The 16092-nt window shown below is 37.3% G+C and overlaps 1 protein-coding gene across 2 annotated transcripts in view; it reads left to right on the top strand.

The window, feature by feature from the left end:
- Nucleotides 1–16092, top strand: part of Tk (Tachykinin) — a 556450-nt gene that overhangs the window by 341237 nt on the left and 199121 nt on the right. The window contains exon 2 of one of the 2 annotated variants that reach the window (XM_071595118.1): nt 1614–1675. The exons of the other annotated variant lie outside the window; for it this stretch is intronic. Within the exon in view, the coding sequence (XP_071451219.1) occupies nt 1669–1675 (7 nt within the window). The 5' untranslated portion in view covers nt 1614–1668. The remainder of the gene's footprint in view (nt 1–1613; nt 1676–16092) is intronic. 2 annotated transcript variants of the gene reach the window in all.

The following is a 16092-nucleotide window of genomic DNA, read 5'->3' as shown; positions in this document are numbered from 1 at the left end:
ACGCCTGGACGTCGCGTTAGCAGGGGATGGCCTACGAACCTCATGGGACGGTATTCCTCCGCCCCGCAATCGGTTAGAAAATATGAAGCCTTCCCTCCACTTTATACTTAACACGTATTTTTGCAAAGCGCCATTAAGCGGGAAGGGATATTCTTCCAGCCTTGACGCTCTCACTTGTGTGGGAGGGGAGCAGAGGAGGATGGGGCTCTGGGATAAGTAAACGGAAGGAAAATGGGGAGGGGGTGGACGCGAAGACGGCCTTCTTTGTTTGGGCGCCGAAGGAAGGAAGCGCGGGTGGGTAAGGAAATGGAGAAGGCTCCCATTGAGACTAAAAGAGAAGAGTGGTTCGAGGAATATCACTCCTTTTCTCGAAATCTCCTAAATAAACGACTCAAGTTTTTACGTGGGGGCGTAAAAAATTTAAGTAATAACACTCTGTTTCCCTGAATAATGCAAAAAATAGGCTCGAGAGCAGGATATTCTACTAAATAAATCAACGGATGAGCATCACAAGCATTAGATCTCGAGGAGACATTTCATCTCCCGTACCAGTGTTAAGAACAGAGTTTCGTGAACAATTTTCGTGGAGACATGTTTGTGAACAGTGCACTTGCACTCCAGTTATTGAAGGGAATAATATTGCAAAAATGTACGAAATGGTATTCCATATTCATTCCGGTTAAGTATGATTTGAATGGAAACATTTGGTGGCTAACTATCTAATGACTAAAATGTCACAAGTATGAGCCCCTCTTTGGGTATTTGTGTTGAGGAAAATCTAAAAAAGCTCTTCACCAACCTCTGCGGTTTAATATGATTTCAGGTTCCAGAAGCGTTGACAGGGTAAGGTAATAACCGTAAGATTATTACACCTATGTCGCTTGTCACGTTTTTTACCATTATATCAATTGATAATGAAAAAAATATCCGTGCTATACATACAATTAAACAGCAATAATGATGTCCTAATAGGGTGGGATGAAATCAAAGGAAATATGAAAGCAATACACTTGAAGTTAAACAGCTTGCCGCGATAGTTAAGAGAATTTCAAGTTAGCTGGTAAGGGGAGAAATTTTAGATGTCTCTGTCGCTACTGAGTATGCACATCTAAAGAAAGCAATATTGCTAAGCAAAAGATGTTTTTAGGCCAAGAAATTGGTTTAACATTCAGCTAGTGTTTCAAGGATTTCGCAAAACCAGCAGTAATTTGTTAATAACGTACTCATGAGAAAAAACCAGCTAATTTGGAATCAGCGGACTATTACATATCTCATTGATCCAACTTGGTATTCTCTATTTTTCTAATAAAGTAACTAAATGAAAATGAAAGTAAATGGATGCACACTGGTTTATCATAACTTCTCATTTTTTTTAATGGCGCAAGGGCTTGTTATGTATTTAGTAGCCCACGCAACTTTCTACGGAGTTATTACCAATCTGATGCCAAATCAATTATGCATGGATCGTTTTTACTGTCTCATATTCTAAGACATTTCTTAGCCACTCATTTGCAGTACTGTTGATGGAACCACCTGATTTCTACTTTCTCTGAAAATTTATTTGGTGACCCGGTCAAGTGTTTTTAAAAAGAAACAAACGATTCTACTTGCAGGAAACCTTTGTCTGTCGAAGCTGTTCTTCAAAGGCGAGGAGTCTACTCTCGCGAAATGAAGGGTAAACGTATTGATATATGTGTTGTATGTGTTTAATGTTTCATTCCGCATTTTGATGATATGGTTCCTCCATTTAAATTTTCAAATAAGTCTACAACGGAAGAAAATTACATACATAGTTCGCTCTAAATTTCCATTAGTCTCATAGATACGAAAACGCGTAAATTGATGTTTATTTTCCTTTAAAACATCAGGGTATTTATTATAATATCATTGTATTCGCTAACCTTCGCAACACGGCGCTAAATATGTTATAGCACGAAACGATTTTCAAGTTGACGGTTTAGAATTTACGATCATTTTATTGTTTACTCAGTTTATAAATATTTTTAAAATATTTTAAAAATCACGTTTCTCAACATTTAACTAAAATGAGTAAATAGACGAATTCTGGAAAATATACAAAAGCACCAATATTTCCTAAACCATTCTGTTGATACAAATCAGGATCCATATTAATAACTGCACCTTAAATAAAAACCTTTCATTGCAATAATAATATACGAATTCTGCCATTTTTTTCAAATTTATCACCCATGTCCTCAGTCATAATGTGATTAAACGGATTGGGTGATTACAAAATTGATCAAATCTTGGCATTCTTTAGATGCACTCGTTGAGCAAAGAGAAAAAGTAGTTATGATTTATGACTAACTAACCTCTTCTGATACCTTTCTTTACGCTTATGATATTCCTCTAACTATATAAGGTTAAACTATTTTCATAACCCGATCCCATCAACGTGCAGCATTTAATAAACCCCTAATTAAAATATTTAAAATAATACGTGTACTTATAAATGGCCAACAAGAGATTATTACTAATATATGACACACTATACCCTGCGTGACTACATTCAGCGTCCCAAAATTTGTGGCAAAATATCCACCGCATATGCAGGGTAGTTTACAGAGTCAATTTCAATGTTAAACTTACTCTTTTGGCATCTTTAACGTGAATAGGCCCATTTTTGTGTATTCTCCTACCTCCTTTGCCTTCTAAAGAGAGTTCAATCAATAGACTTCCATGAGGACGCCAATTACACAATAATAAACAAATATATGCATGTAGATGGATGTATGGCTGTTTAATTGTTTTCAAATTATAACTCTAAAAGTGCATGATTTAATAATGATGTTTCCTGTTTTAAAATTATCTGTGGATCCTAAATGTAACTTGCATCTGAATGTTCCATATTGTTTGAACATATTCCATTAAACGTGCTATGTGATGCATCTTTCAAAACTTTAGTTTGCCAAGCTATTTTGAGAGAAGATTTATTTCTAATCATTATTGACTAATACACTATTGTCCATTGGTTACTTGCTTGGATGTGGATGGCTGATTCTATACATTCTATCTTATTTTTTTAATATTTCCTTTACTTTCCCTGCCTAACTAAAGGTTTCCAATTCTTACGGTTAGTTTTTCCTCAAATATACTTCACATTGAGTGTAATTAAGAAAGGTTTTCCGTTCACGTATGATTATATGAGCCAGTACTGACTGCTTCCTTTATATTTATTTCACAGTTTTCCATGCGAAATAAAAATTGAAATAATCATCTACATGTAGGGAGAGTAGAGCATACCACGAATTGAAACTTATAATATGTGAAATTTACATATATTCAGCGTATCAGGGTCCGTTCTTTTCTCTATGCAAATACACGATTTCCCTTTGCCACTCAGTTTTCTTGTTGGGCCTAGGTTGATAAAGTACCAGAAAATATCACACATATTAGGTTGAAGCTCAGGGGGTGCAGAGAACCCTGGCTCTTTTACCAGCAGCCAAGTACTTTATCCACTGGAATACTACATCCCTTTCACATCCATGTACAAAAGATAACGACACAAAGAAGGAAAGGAATATGAACAAAATAATCGCATAATAATAAAGCTGTTTCTTGGGTTATGACTGTGGAACAAAACAATTTACACCTGATGGTATGAAATGCTCGCACACAACGCTTACGAGTAAATGCTGAGGAGAGCTTTAAAGCTAAGAGAGCGACTGTTTGTGCTTGTTGGCGGCTGTTGATGCGAGTACAAGCGGTGACGTGCGGGAAAAGAAGTGGAAGTGGGGAACAAAGTCAACCTTCAAGTGCCATCATTCACCTTGATCAAAGTACGGCGAATTGTTCGCTACCTACTCCAATCCACCTCGCACCCTCCGGGTCCCACCCCATCTCGGCGGTGAAGCCGCAGAGAACTCTCGACGGCGTCAAACAGTTTCGCTCAGCCGTGCGTCGGGGAGGAGAGTTTTTGGCGGGAGTCGGTCGGAGGAGGCAGGGGAACGATCGGCTACAGGAGATGCGGGTGGAAGAAGGAAGAGAGAGGGAATCGGAGCGATGAGGCGTTTTATTGGCAGCGGCACTCTCACCCGGCTGGCACCTGGGAGGGGACGAGGGGCTTGATCAGGACAAGGACGAAGACGCTTGGGAGCCTTCAAGAGGAGAGCTTCAAAGCGTTTTGCGGGAAGAAAACCCTATGGGGTGGGATGATACGCAATTTGGAATGAGTACGTATTTTTTTAATTGAACTTGAGATAAAATTAAAGCTATTGCGCGCTGCAAAATTTGTCAAAGGAGCAATTGCGAATTTTTTCCCGGTGAGACGGATTAAAACATCGGGCGGGGACGCTTTTGCAAAAAATAATAATCCAATTAGTCGGAAATGTATTTCTTGTGATTGAATCATTCCCCTTCGACATCTTAAAGCATAGAAAAAGAAGATGGAAGAAAAAAGATGTTGCAGAACGCTCATATCTTAAATGGAGAGACACCCACACAGGGTTCGAGCTCGCGACCTACGGGTTAGCATGCGAGAACTCCACCCTCTTTACGCCGAGGTCAGGCAGGAGGAGTTGATTTTGTTGAAATGGCATTGGAATTGTATTTCTAATAGTACGGAATTACCTTCATTTTATAGGATCATAATACATTCAGCTGTGGGATAATCCAAGTTCTCAGTAGGAGAAGGCAAACTTTATCTACACCTTATTTTTTTTTTTAATTAAACAGATCCAACGTTAGCGGTGGCACTCACAGTATGAGGCTCCCTTCTATTTTCCGATCTACGAGGATCACCACCCATCGAGTAGCGTGAAATAAAATTACTATTACATAAAAACAGGCTAATCATCTCTGAAAGCCAGAAAAATTCCTACATATTTTTCACAAGATCTCGTAATATCGTCCCATGGGTAGGAAATGGAATATACTCGTTCTATTTCTAGAAAATGTTTTGAAAGTTTCTTCAAAGTAATTCATCTACCCATAAACCGATATGGGGTGTGGTTAGGAACGTTTGTAGTGGATGAAAACATTTAGTGCAAGTTAATTACGAAGGATAAACACGGTTTTCAGGAATCATAATCATAACTTGATAAAACGTTTATCAACCCCAAGAGAATAAGAGTGTAACATTTACTATTTTGTAGGTGACGATTTCGTCTAGCAAAGTTACTCACCTCACTAATTATTGTAAATATTTCCGCCGTAAATGAAATTTTGATTTGAAATGACTCATTATAAAACAAAAACAGGTAATAACATGCAAATATTCTAAGAAAACGTAATTCGCATGATTTAAAATGTTTTTTTAAACTCAAGGCACGTAGGCTCGTATAAAAATCGCCAAAGACTGATTGTTATTAATGGGGTACAACAAGGGATACATGGAATACATTCTACCTAACACCATCCTGGTGTATTTAATCCCGATATCTCCTTTATTTCAGTACTGATAGTTAAAGTTTATTAAAAACATCGCGCTACCGCACATCTTTTATTGAGAATTTATGATCTATCCAAATTACTTTGGAGTTAAAACCGCTTCTTCCAATATTTAAGTTACTACTGTGCTATGCGCAACTCGCAACTATGCTGCATTGAATATCCATGAAAATTTCATCAACGAACGCCTATCATCTGGCCTCCAGGAAAGGATTTCTTCTCCCCTTGCCACTTTATGAGGGAGGCTCCAAGTTCTTTGGCATTGAACTTCCAACCTTTCTAAGGGTATCCTTAACTTCATTCATAAGTTCCCTGCATTTATTATTAATGCTGTCTATTTCACGATTCTACTTCATAGGGAAGGGTCGGGCAATATTTTTTGTTCAGCCAACAATGTTATTCCATTGAAAAAATTTCGGAATTCAGGAATTTATGAAATCAAACCATGTTCGTATTACCTTTTTGTGTGGATTTCTCGATAAGTCCAACAACCTCAAAAGAACTGCATCCCTCTATATTTAGCCAATTTGGCTTGAATCTACACCCAAAATGAATAAATAAATGCAGATTTAAACGAAATTTTCACGAGAAAAACTTAGATAATGAATAAGACGAGACTTGTTCAGTACAAAATGATGATACTTTTACATTCGTTACAATCACTAAATTTACTATGGAAACATATTTTATGTCATATTACCCGTGTAATGAGCAATGTTATTGTGATCCATGTTTTATTGATTTAACTCCAGTATAGCCACTGTGTCTGTCATTGCAATTTGAAACAATTTAAGCTCGCCTGTGTCTATTTATGATAGTGAAAAATGATTTACGCGAGGATGTTACTTCACATGCGGATTTAAAAAAAATGTCACATGAAGCTACATCTGAACTGCAAAGAGCACACTTTACATTGATTTCTAAGGAATAATTACGATTTTTTAGTGGTTTTCTCGGAAACTACCACGAACAAATGTCTTATTTAAAATGTTTCGGTCCACATTATTAAAATAATTTGAATATATATTGATTGCCTAGCGTCTTTAAATATTAAATCTTTGACTCTACTATAAGGAAAAACAGAATCTCTTCCAAATCTTCTAGAATATTCGTGCACTTTGGCTGATGCTGATTTCAAGGCGAAAGCAAAATTTCAATGCAGTTTCACGTTTCATCTCCAACACATCCGAAAGTGAACTGATAATATTCCCCCTAACAAGGAAAAAGAAAAAGGTGTCGCTGCGGCAATTCTGCAGCCAACCAATCAAACTTTTATCACCTATATAGTACATATTTAGTTAAAAAATAATATTAAAAAACGTTGAGCAATAAATTATGAAAAGAAAAATCTACGGCAAGGTTTTTTAGAGCATCCCTCGTATATGGATACCCTAAACAGGTGAGACAAAGTTTAAAACCAGACAACAACGTAATGGCGAGTAAGTTAAAATACTAAAGTATTGTACGCGTTAGTATGTTTATGGTGGTTTTAATTAATCGCCATCAAACGGGATATGTGGAAATTAAAAAATCTCTTGAAGAGAAAGTGAGACAACACTAAGGGAATCTAAAACCCTCTTTGGTTTAATTACTTCTTTTAAGACTAAACCATGACTATGACCCCTGATTCTGTAAAAATACAGGCCTCAAATCGTATCTATTAATGTTACTTTGTGAAAAAATATTTTTATTTTACTCAAAAAATTTATTTGCTTGTTCATTTATTTTTATGTAACCATAAACACAGTAAGTCACCTGTAACCTGATGACACAATTACATAGGAAAGCTGTCTGGATTATTTGTAAATAGTTCAACTACTATGGTTAATGATGCAATTTACAGCAATGGAATTCATAGATAAAAAAGAACCTACTCGCAGGCCCAAAGGGGCTTTGAAATACTTGGCTGTATGTGGTTTAGAGTAAGTAGTGGACAGTTAATATGAATAGGTATTCTTTGACTGTGATGAAACCATAAAACATACATCAACCCGAAGGTCGGTTTGGCAGGTAATGGCAGTGTTCACCATGTACCAATCCTGACGGCGTGTGGAATTCACACATCAGGATGGGGGTCCTGGGTAGAGTTAAGGTTTCCCATGAAGATCTGGTACCCGAAAAATCACATAGCTAGGGTAGAGCTGCAGGTGTCACAGAGGCTTGACTATGAATCGAACCCGGGTCCGGTCAGTGGTCCAACTATCTCCCCGTGGACTACCGCAACCCACTATTTTTATTTTTATGCTGGTAAAATATATTATTATATAGAAAAAAATCACCATGGCTCACTAGCGATGCAATTTAGAAATCTCAGTTGCGTATCTAAGGCATGCCCCAAGTCAAAGTATACATTCTGCATTCTCCAGCGTGAATCCAGCGTTTGGGGGGGGGGGGGCAGACGGTGAAAAAAACAGCTCACTGGAATATACATTTATCTTACCGAAAGAATTAAATTATTTTTTGAATTTTTCGACATTACGAGTAAATGACAAGAACACAGAGGCAGGAGCATTATTATAAAATTAAATTTACTTCCCATTGTTTGCGGAAGCTTGGCCATATTTTATAATTATTCATATATTGTTTTTCAGTATCTTTGTATGACATATTAAAATCTTTGAAGGTTCATGAATATTTTTGTACATTCAAAGATAATATTTAACAGAAACGTCGGATGTGTTCGGATCATTTCATGTCCGTGTACGCTTTTCCTCAAAAATCAAAAAAAACTCTCGGAGGTAACCTGCTCTTTGGTCTCACTGTTGTACCAACCTAATCTAAATGTCGTTTATTTTGTTTTCCAGGCCGAGGTAAATTGGTGTGTTCCTGTTAATATTTTTATACAGTTTTTGATTTTGAAAAATGATGAAAAAGAGATCAAAGAATAAGAGTCAAAAATGATTTAGATACAAACTACGATACAGGAAACAAATAATTTACTTTTACTTGAGAATTTCATGATGAATAAAAATTAATCAAATTTTGTTTACCTTTTAAAATTAGTGAGCTACGAAACTATAAATACGGCCATATATTTATTCAATTATGATTACCGATAAATATTAAGAAAGCCATTAATTTTTTTTGTGAATTGTTAATTTAAAGTAAATGAGATGTTACACGTGAATCACATAAAAGGCTACTGACATATTTCATTCTTAACCCATTGCGCGCAAGAAGATAAACATTCGTGGGTGTTTGAATTTCTTAAGACTTCAGGACCGATCCTTAGCAAGATATTTCGTGCGGGGATTTTTAGGATTTACGTAAGCCTTGAGAACCCAGAGGGACTCAGCCATTAGGGAGTAAGGTTTCGTTCCCTATTTATGGGTCGAAATTATCGCTTTCTTCTTTCCCAGGAGTGCGGTATGTGAAGTGAATTCTAAGTCTGACGGAAAAGTAGAGAAAGCCTCAAAAGAGGCATTTGGAGAAGAATCAAACAGCAGAAGGAGGATAAAAGGTTATTGGCAGGCACTGAGATTGCGGAACAGTAAATGGTTGCTATCATTCGGAGCTAAGGCAGGAGACACTTAATTATACTGCCCCGAACGAAACAGAAATCTTAGACGGAAGGAATGACGATACCATGGCAGAATGATATCGTTAATCTATTGATAAGTGACATTATTAAGCTCAGGGTTCAAGATCTCTTCATGAGAAAAGGTTGAGATAGACAGAGGGGCAGGTACCATGGAATAAAAATAGGGTCATTTCAAAAAAGGGACATCTAAAGTCCACTATAATACAATAATAATTGCGCCAATGAAATAGGACTTTTGAATGGCCAAGCTTCAATTTTTCAGCCAATTAAAGGGTTGCAAGAACTGCTGAAAGTAGCGGAAGTCAGTGCGCTAGACCTGAGATAAAAATCAATGCAAAAAAGCAAAAGTTTATGCAGTTTTCAAAAAATAAGGAAGTTAAGTGAAACACTAAACTAGAGCAGATTGAACAGTTTGCCTACCTGTGAAGTATATTGGATTCAATGGTCGTAGTAGGAGGGGCATACGACGAAGAATTGCAAAATGTATCACTGGAAAAGCTGTTACGGAATGAGGTAAGGAATAATATTGAGCAAAGAAACGACACTTAGAGTGATTTAATAAATTATTATAAATTGGAGAGTACAAATGACATCTTATTATAAGAACATTATCCTATAATGATGGATGTAATGTAAAGCGTTATAGATTACACTAGAGTAAATACGCTGATACTTAATCTCATAGATTTTCTTCATCGTCAAATGCAGACTGAAATCTGACAACTTAGACTCGCGATACAAATCACTGACTCGCATGAGGTAAGGAAATTGCGATAAGCAAAAAAATTCAGCTGGTAATTTTCCGTAATTACTTTAGATTTAATTATATTGATTTAAGTAACTGGTTACTAAAATGAAGGCAGTTAAAAGCCCTTTGACGATCTAAAAAGAAAGAAAAACTTAGCCAATGGGTTTGGAAAAGTAGAACTTATTTGGGCGGTGGAGAAGAATTACATTACAGTGGTCATTTGGGAGTTTGAGTGTACGTTAGGTGGTCTAGGTAGTGGAAAGGGATGAGGCTAGGAGTCAGCAAAAGTCTTATCTTCATGAGACGCAAAATGGGGTCAAAAAGTTCAAGATCTAATCTTAGGAATGAAGCAATAGTCTTGATGTGCTCACCACTGAGAACTTAAGAGAGTTCAGAATTCCAGTGAAAAAGTTTGCTTCCGTCGGGATTCGAGCATGGACCTTTGGCGAGGGAAGCCAAAATTCTAGCCTCACACCAAATACAATTTCCCAAGAATAATAAAAATATAAAGTTTCCCTAAAATCCACTCCCAAAGGAGATGTGGGAGAGTTGATTAAGAGATGGATGGTTTCAATTCAACAATTTCAGAATGTAAAAATCATTCGGTTTGTCAAAGCAAATGATGTTTACACTCTGAAATTGTTGTATTGAAATGCACATTAGCGGATGACTCCGTTAAAAGTTACTGTTGCGGCATCTCCCGCAGTTTGTTTGAAAGATGGATGGTTATGTAAAAAGTAGACAAGTCTACAATAAAGTATTTGTCTTCAATGAAGTCTACAATGAAGTATTTGAAAGAAAATGTGGGTTGAAAGTAGATTTTATAACGTAACTCATAGCTTTAAAGAACGAAGAATAATTAATTTTGGTACTCTACTAATATAATATAAGGGGAGGAAGGTGCAGGATGTGAATCCCGAAGAGAAAAATTCTTATACGGGACAAAGAAGTTAGAGAACAAATTGATTCCATCATGTATATTATCGTCAAAATTTTCTATTATTAAATAAGTCACACGATGAAATGATCATATCGCAAAAAACGAGAAACTTAAAGAACTGATTTTTACTATGCATTAAACTGAAAACCCATCATTAAAATTACACTCAATAATAAAATTCCTTTCGCAGGCATCGATAATAGAATACCTGAAAACATTTAAAATGGACTAAATCCATTTCATCAATACTCTTTAAGCCATCATACAGGTAAAATAAAAGACCATTGTCTCAAAAAGCGAAACCCTTTAGGGAAAGTACATTAATACTTAGAGAGGATACAAAGAAGGAAAAAGAGGGACTGTCAAAGTTTTACTTGGGAGAAGGTTAGGACTTTCCTAGATTCGATAAGATACGAAGTAAAAGGTAAATGAAACTTTATGAGTACAGTAGCCACTAAAAGGTTCTTCTTGTAGCATGGTGTAAACTTAACTTCCTGGATTTCATCGGGCCCTATTAATTGGTTTCATTGAAGACGTACCAGTAATAATCAAATAATAAAACTTTTCCACTAGATATTATTATAGTGGAAAAGTATAACCACTTGGTCATTATTGCGTTCGAATTCCACCATATTACGCCGGAAACTACGTAATTTGAATAAGTAATAGCAATGAGTTAAGATGACCGATGCCTTAGTTATTTTGATTTAATTATAAGAATTTTAAATTACCCTAAGGAAGTTAAACAAGGTGTGATGTAGTATCATAAAGGGTTTAGGTTAAAGATTGGCCTATCGCGATATCGGAGGTGAGACAGAAGAATCCATACCCGAAAGAACGCGGGGGGCAGCGCAGAGACGACCCCAACCACGTGCATCCTTACCCACACACACCCCAATGAAATATAAATGTCCGCGGTGAGCACCCGAAGAGCAGACTAGAGTGATTTACCCGAAGGGGGAAGAGAAGCGAGAGGAAGGAGGGGTGTGAAGGAACGGAGGCGAGAGCAGAGGAGCGGTTTGAATAAGTAAGGGAATTCCGGAGGGGAGGGGGAGGGTGGGGAGATAAGAGGAAGGGTGATAGGTGGAAGTGATGGTTCTATCAATAAATTAGCAAGTTGAGGATGGGGGTGAAGAGGGTAGGGTGCTCGCGGAGTTGGTGAAGGGAAGGAGAGGGAGAATTAGAAGGGAGAGGTTATGGGAGACCTGCGAGGCGCGAAATTTGTTCACCCCAACCACATCGGCAAACCATATTATTATTTGCAAAATTGCGCTATAATAAAAGTCCATCTGGAAAATTTTCATTCATTTAATAACTAAATATTTTAAAATGATTATAGGCTGCTATTTTACCGAAATTTAAGTAATTAACATCAATTAATAAACTAAAAGAAAAGGAATATTTTTCAAATAATGGGAAAAAGCACAAGTAATTTGGGGTGCTCGTGAATTTGGTGAGGTCAAGGTAGCAGGAAGGGAAGGGTGAAGATTAGGAGTCAGCAAAAGTCTATCTTCTGGAAGGGCAGAAAAATAGGGAGAAGTTCCCACCCCTTCCCATCCGCAAGTCCCTTACCCAAATCCCAAGCTCTTCGCCGCCATCCGCACAACGCATTGCCACTGCCGACGTCGGTTGAGCAGCCGCCTGAGTAGGAGGAGAAGACCCAGACAAGCACACCGGTGAGGTGAAGAAGAAAACCCGAGAGATTATCTTTCCACGGCAAAATGATGGAGAACGGTTTTACAGATGGGCTACTGTGGTTTCAATTCGGTCGGTATTGGTTCAAAATTTGACGGTCCGTGTGAAGCACTTCTTGATTTTCAGAAAGAAAGTGTGATCGTTACATATTTACCTGACTACACATACATACACACTACCTCTCTCTCTCACCAACACACAGTAGGACGCATGTATGTACATATTCACCATAATTAGAAGTACTCTGCTAATTATGGTGAATTAGCACCATTAGAATAGCTTAGGATAGGTTTACAACGGACCCAGACACCATCTCCTCTATCCAGGCATCTCCTTTAACTTTTGTCCCTCTTTTTACGTTTTAAAATGCACTCATCTTCATTCAAACTAGCATTAACCGCTACACCCTTGAATATCTACCGCATTCCTCAATCATTTCATTTCTAATCATAGAGCTTCTCACAATCAGTCATTTGCGAGTCACAGTTGCTGTGAAGTCCCCCATGAATCAGCAGGCAACCTTGAGGTGAGAACCCGGGAGTTTGATCCAAAGGGCTCTTTTGAATCGCCCTGGTTAAACCAATCAAGCCAGCAACCAATAGTCACCACTACTTCTACGTCAAAATACTTGTTACTCCCCTCCACACATATCTCTCCGCTCCGCTACTCCGCTCTCCCCATCCTAAGCCGACTCTTCTACTCACCTTTTGACGAAGGCGACATACGTATATATATATATATATATATATATATATATATATATATATATATATATATATATGTGTGTGTGTGTGTGTGTGTATATATATATGTGTGTGTGTGTGTGTATATATATATATATATATATATATATATATATATATATGCTTTCGTAGACGTAACACGGAAGTGCCGAATAGTACAATACACAGTAACACACAATATAGAAACACAAAAAAAAGAAGAACACTAACAAGTTATTTCTTGATATTTCGACGGAAACAATCCGTCTTCATCTGAAGATATAGAAGTAATGACTGGAGTAATGAAGACAGGAGTAATGTATATATATATATATATATATATATATATATATATATATATATATATATATATATATATAAAATAGGAAAAAGTCACCAATACTTAGACCATGAAGGGGAAGTTGGTTGATATGATGGGTGCAATGGAAAAATTTAACATTGCGAATGTAAAATTGCTAAATTTATTTGTGAATTAGAAAGTGAAAAGTAAGACGTAATACAAGAGGGATTAACTTAGTGAGAATTTCTACGCAAACAATAGCTAGAATGTACTATTTAATTCAAGACAAGGTAAATCACACAATTTTCCCTAAAATTTATTCTCGGAATTCTTTTTGAAATTTTTAGTTGGTTTTAAATCAAAATGCTAATATTTCTGATCAACAAGAGAATATTTCACAGACTTTCAGTGAAAATGGTTAACTGTATAAAATTGGAGAAATAGGTTGATAGCAGAGAGATAATAATAAATAGGGACATAATTACCAGTTTTTCTAAGTCTAAATATTACCCTTATTAAATAAGTTGACTGCCATTAATGTAATATTTAATTTGTGTATCCCGAAACATTATAAATTGCTTCAATGTACTCATTTTTATAGCTTAAAGCATCGCCCTATGCAAAGCGTAAGGTCAATAAGGGATTTTATGGGGATCCTTCCTTGCAGTTATCGTTTTAATAAGGGAGAAACAAAGTTGGCAGTCACTTCATTCACTCTCGCGGCAGAATAATTTTACTTAGCTTTATTGGTTAGGCGAAGAAGGGACAGAATATTGAGAGATTCAGGAGAGATAAAACTCTCATTTGAATTGAAATTACTCAAAAAATAGCCTCTTACGGGAGGGTGGGCGGAAACATCACCCTCCTGATATTTTCACATAGTGTGCCTATACACGCAAACTTGCAAGAGAGTGAAAACGTAAAATTGAAACCCTTTCTTTAAAGTACACCCACTTATTCCAAGAACAAAATTCCGGTATTTCATCTCCCTAACAGTGTTGAAACGTTTCCGGATGCAATCTAGGGATAAGAAGGGGATAATTTAGTTTGGGACAGTTTAGGACTGGTGTCTACGCACCTATTCTCGGGAGCGATTCCGCGGTCTTTCCCATGAAATCATTCCGTTTTCCACCGCCACCGTTCCCGTCGCGTCGGCCATTCAAAATAAATTGTCAAACGCCTCATCGCTAGCGCCTATAAAACCCTTCTCCGCCACCATCAACACGACCGTCTTCCTGCCTCCCCATCAACTTTCTCCTCACTCCAACCTCCTTTTCCGCTCAATGAAAACCATTTACGCTATCAAAAACACACAACCTGCCCCTTTACAAAAGAGGTTGTTACGAAACGAAGGTGAAATAAACTTAGAGCATAGCAGTAGAAACTATAGACATAAAATGATGAATGGAAACGTCCCTCATTGGGAAGTTCTAATCATAAAACTACTTGAAAAATAACTGGAAGAATTTGGAAACAAATAGATTCAAAATCAACTGGTAAATAAGTATTTTGTCAAATAAACAATTAATGTTTTCTCGTATAAATGGAAAAATTCTAATTATTCGTGTTGCATTCATATCCTCATCGCCTGATATTGACAATGTCACAAATTAATCGTCAGAGAACGCTATGATTGTTTTGGGGTAGTTACGTAGATGGAATTTAAAAAGAAAGAATTTTAGCCGATGCAATTCGTATAGGAATAGTAATGTCACAAAGTTGTGAATTCTAAATCAAGTGTGTCTAGAACATCTGTTTAATAGTCTGTTTAATATCAGGTGATCTCAAAGTATTGTATTTTGTTTTAGTATTTGTCAAAAGAACGGCATTAAATTAAAAAAATTATTCGATATCCTTCAGCTATTATTATTGTACTAGTTCTGAATGTAGAAAGTACAATCAATTTGGCTAAAATACTTTGCACATATTTTATTGCTCTTTGGATAAATTTCCCATTTTTAAACTCTTCAACAGTCTTAATAATATAAAGTACGTGCTCTTAAGGTACTCGCGGGTAAGCAGGGAAGGGGATATTACATGTAATATCAAATAAATAGAAGAAAATGAACTTTTCGCTGTATGAATAGCCGATTGGCTGGAGAAGACATATTGAAGCTACGGCGAAGTGGAAATGTAATCCTGTGTGGGAACCAAAAACGTTTTATTCCCTTCGGGAGAATGCTGGATGACTGCTGGGATTTGGAATCAATCGGTGATACTAATTCTGTTTCTTTCCACGCCAGCATCACCTCGATCTCACCTTTAGGACTTCTCCACACCCTCATCGCATTCCCATCCTAACCTGCTCTCTTGACATCTCCCATCCTGACTCTGCGTGGGGGGGGTGGAAGGAAGGGGGGGAGGAGATTCGGTGAGGGAGAAATTGGATTCGGTTTGCGCGTAGCCAAGTGGCGCCGCCAACGACGGCGGCTCAAAAAGCGATTAGGGGAAACCGCTCATCTCACGGAGCGTTAAAAGGGTCGCTTAGTGCCGAAAGGTTCGTGTGGATAATCGACGTCTCATTCCCATAAGAAGGTGCGTAGGAAGGTGGAGAGAAGAGGGGAGAGGATAGAGTGACGAGATGCAGAAGAAGAGACGCCACATTCCCGGCGATTGTAAATTTTAATGACCCATCGGCCGAATGCACATCCAAGAAACAAACGGCTTTAAAAACGTTGGTCAGGCAAACGTCCTCGGTCCTAAAGTGATACTAACAGTCTAATATTTCCCTGTCAC

This window comes from Hetaerina americana, unplaced genomic scaffold, assembly GCF_022747635.1.
Source record: "Hetaerina americana unplaced genomic scaffold, ioHetAmer1.1.p SCAF_7, whole genome shotgun sequence".
Lineage (NCBI taxonomy): Eukaryota > Metazoa > Arthropoda > Insecta > Odonata > Calopterygidae > Hetaerina > Hetaerina americana.
Note: the sequence above shows the minus strand (reverse complement) of the source record. Positions and strands in the feature narration are given on the sequence as shown.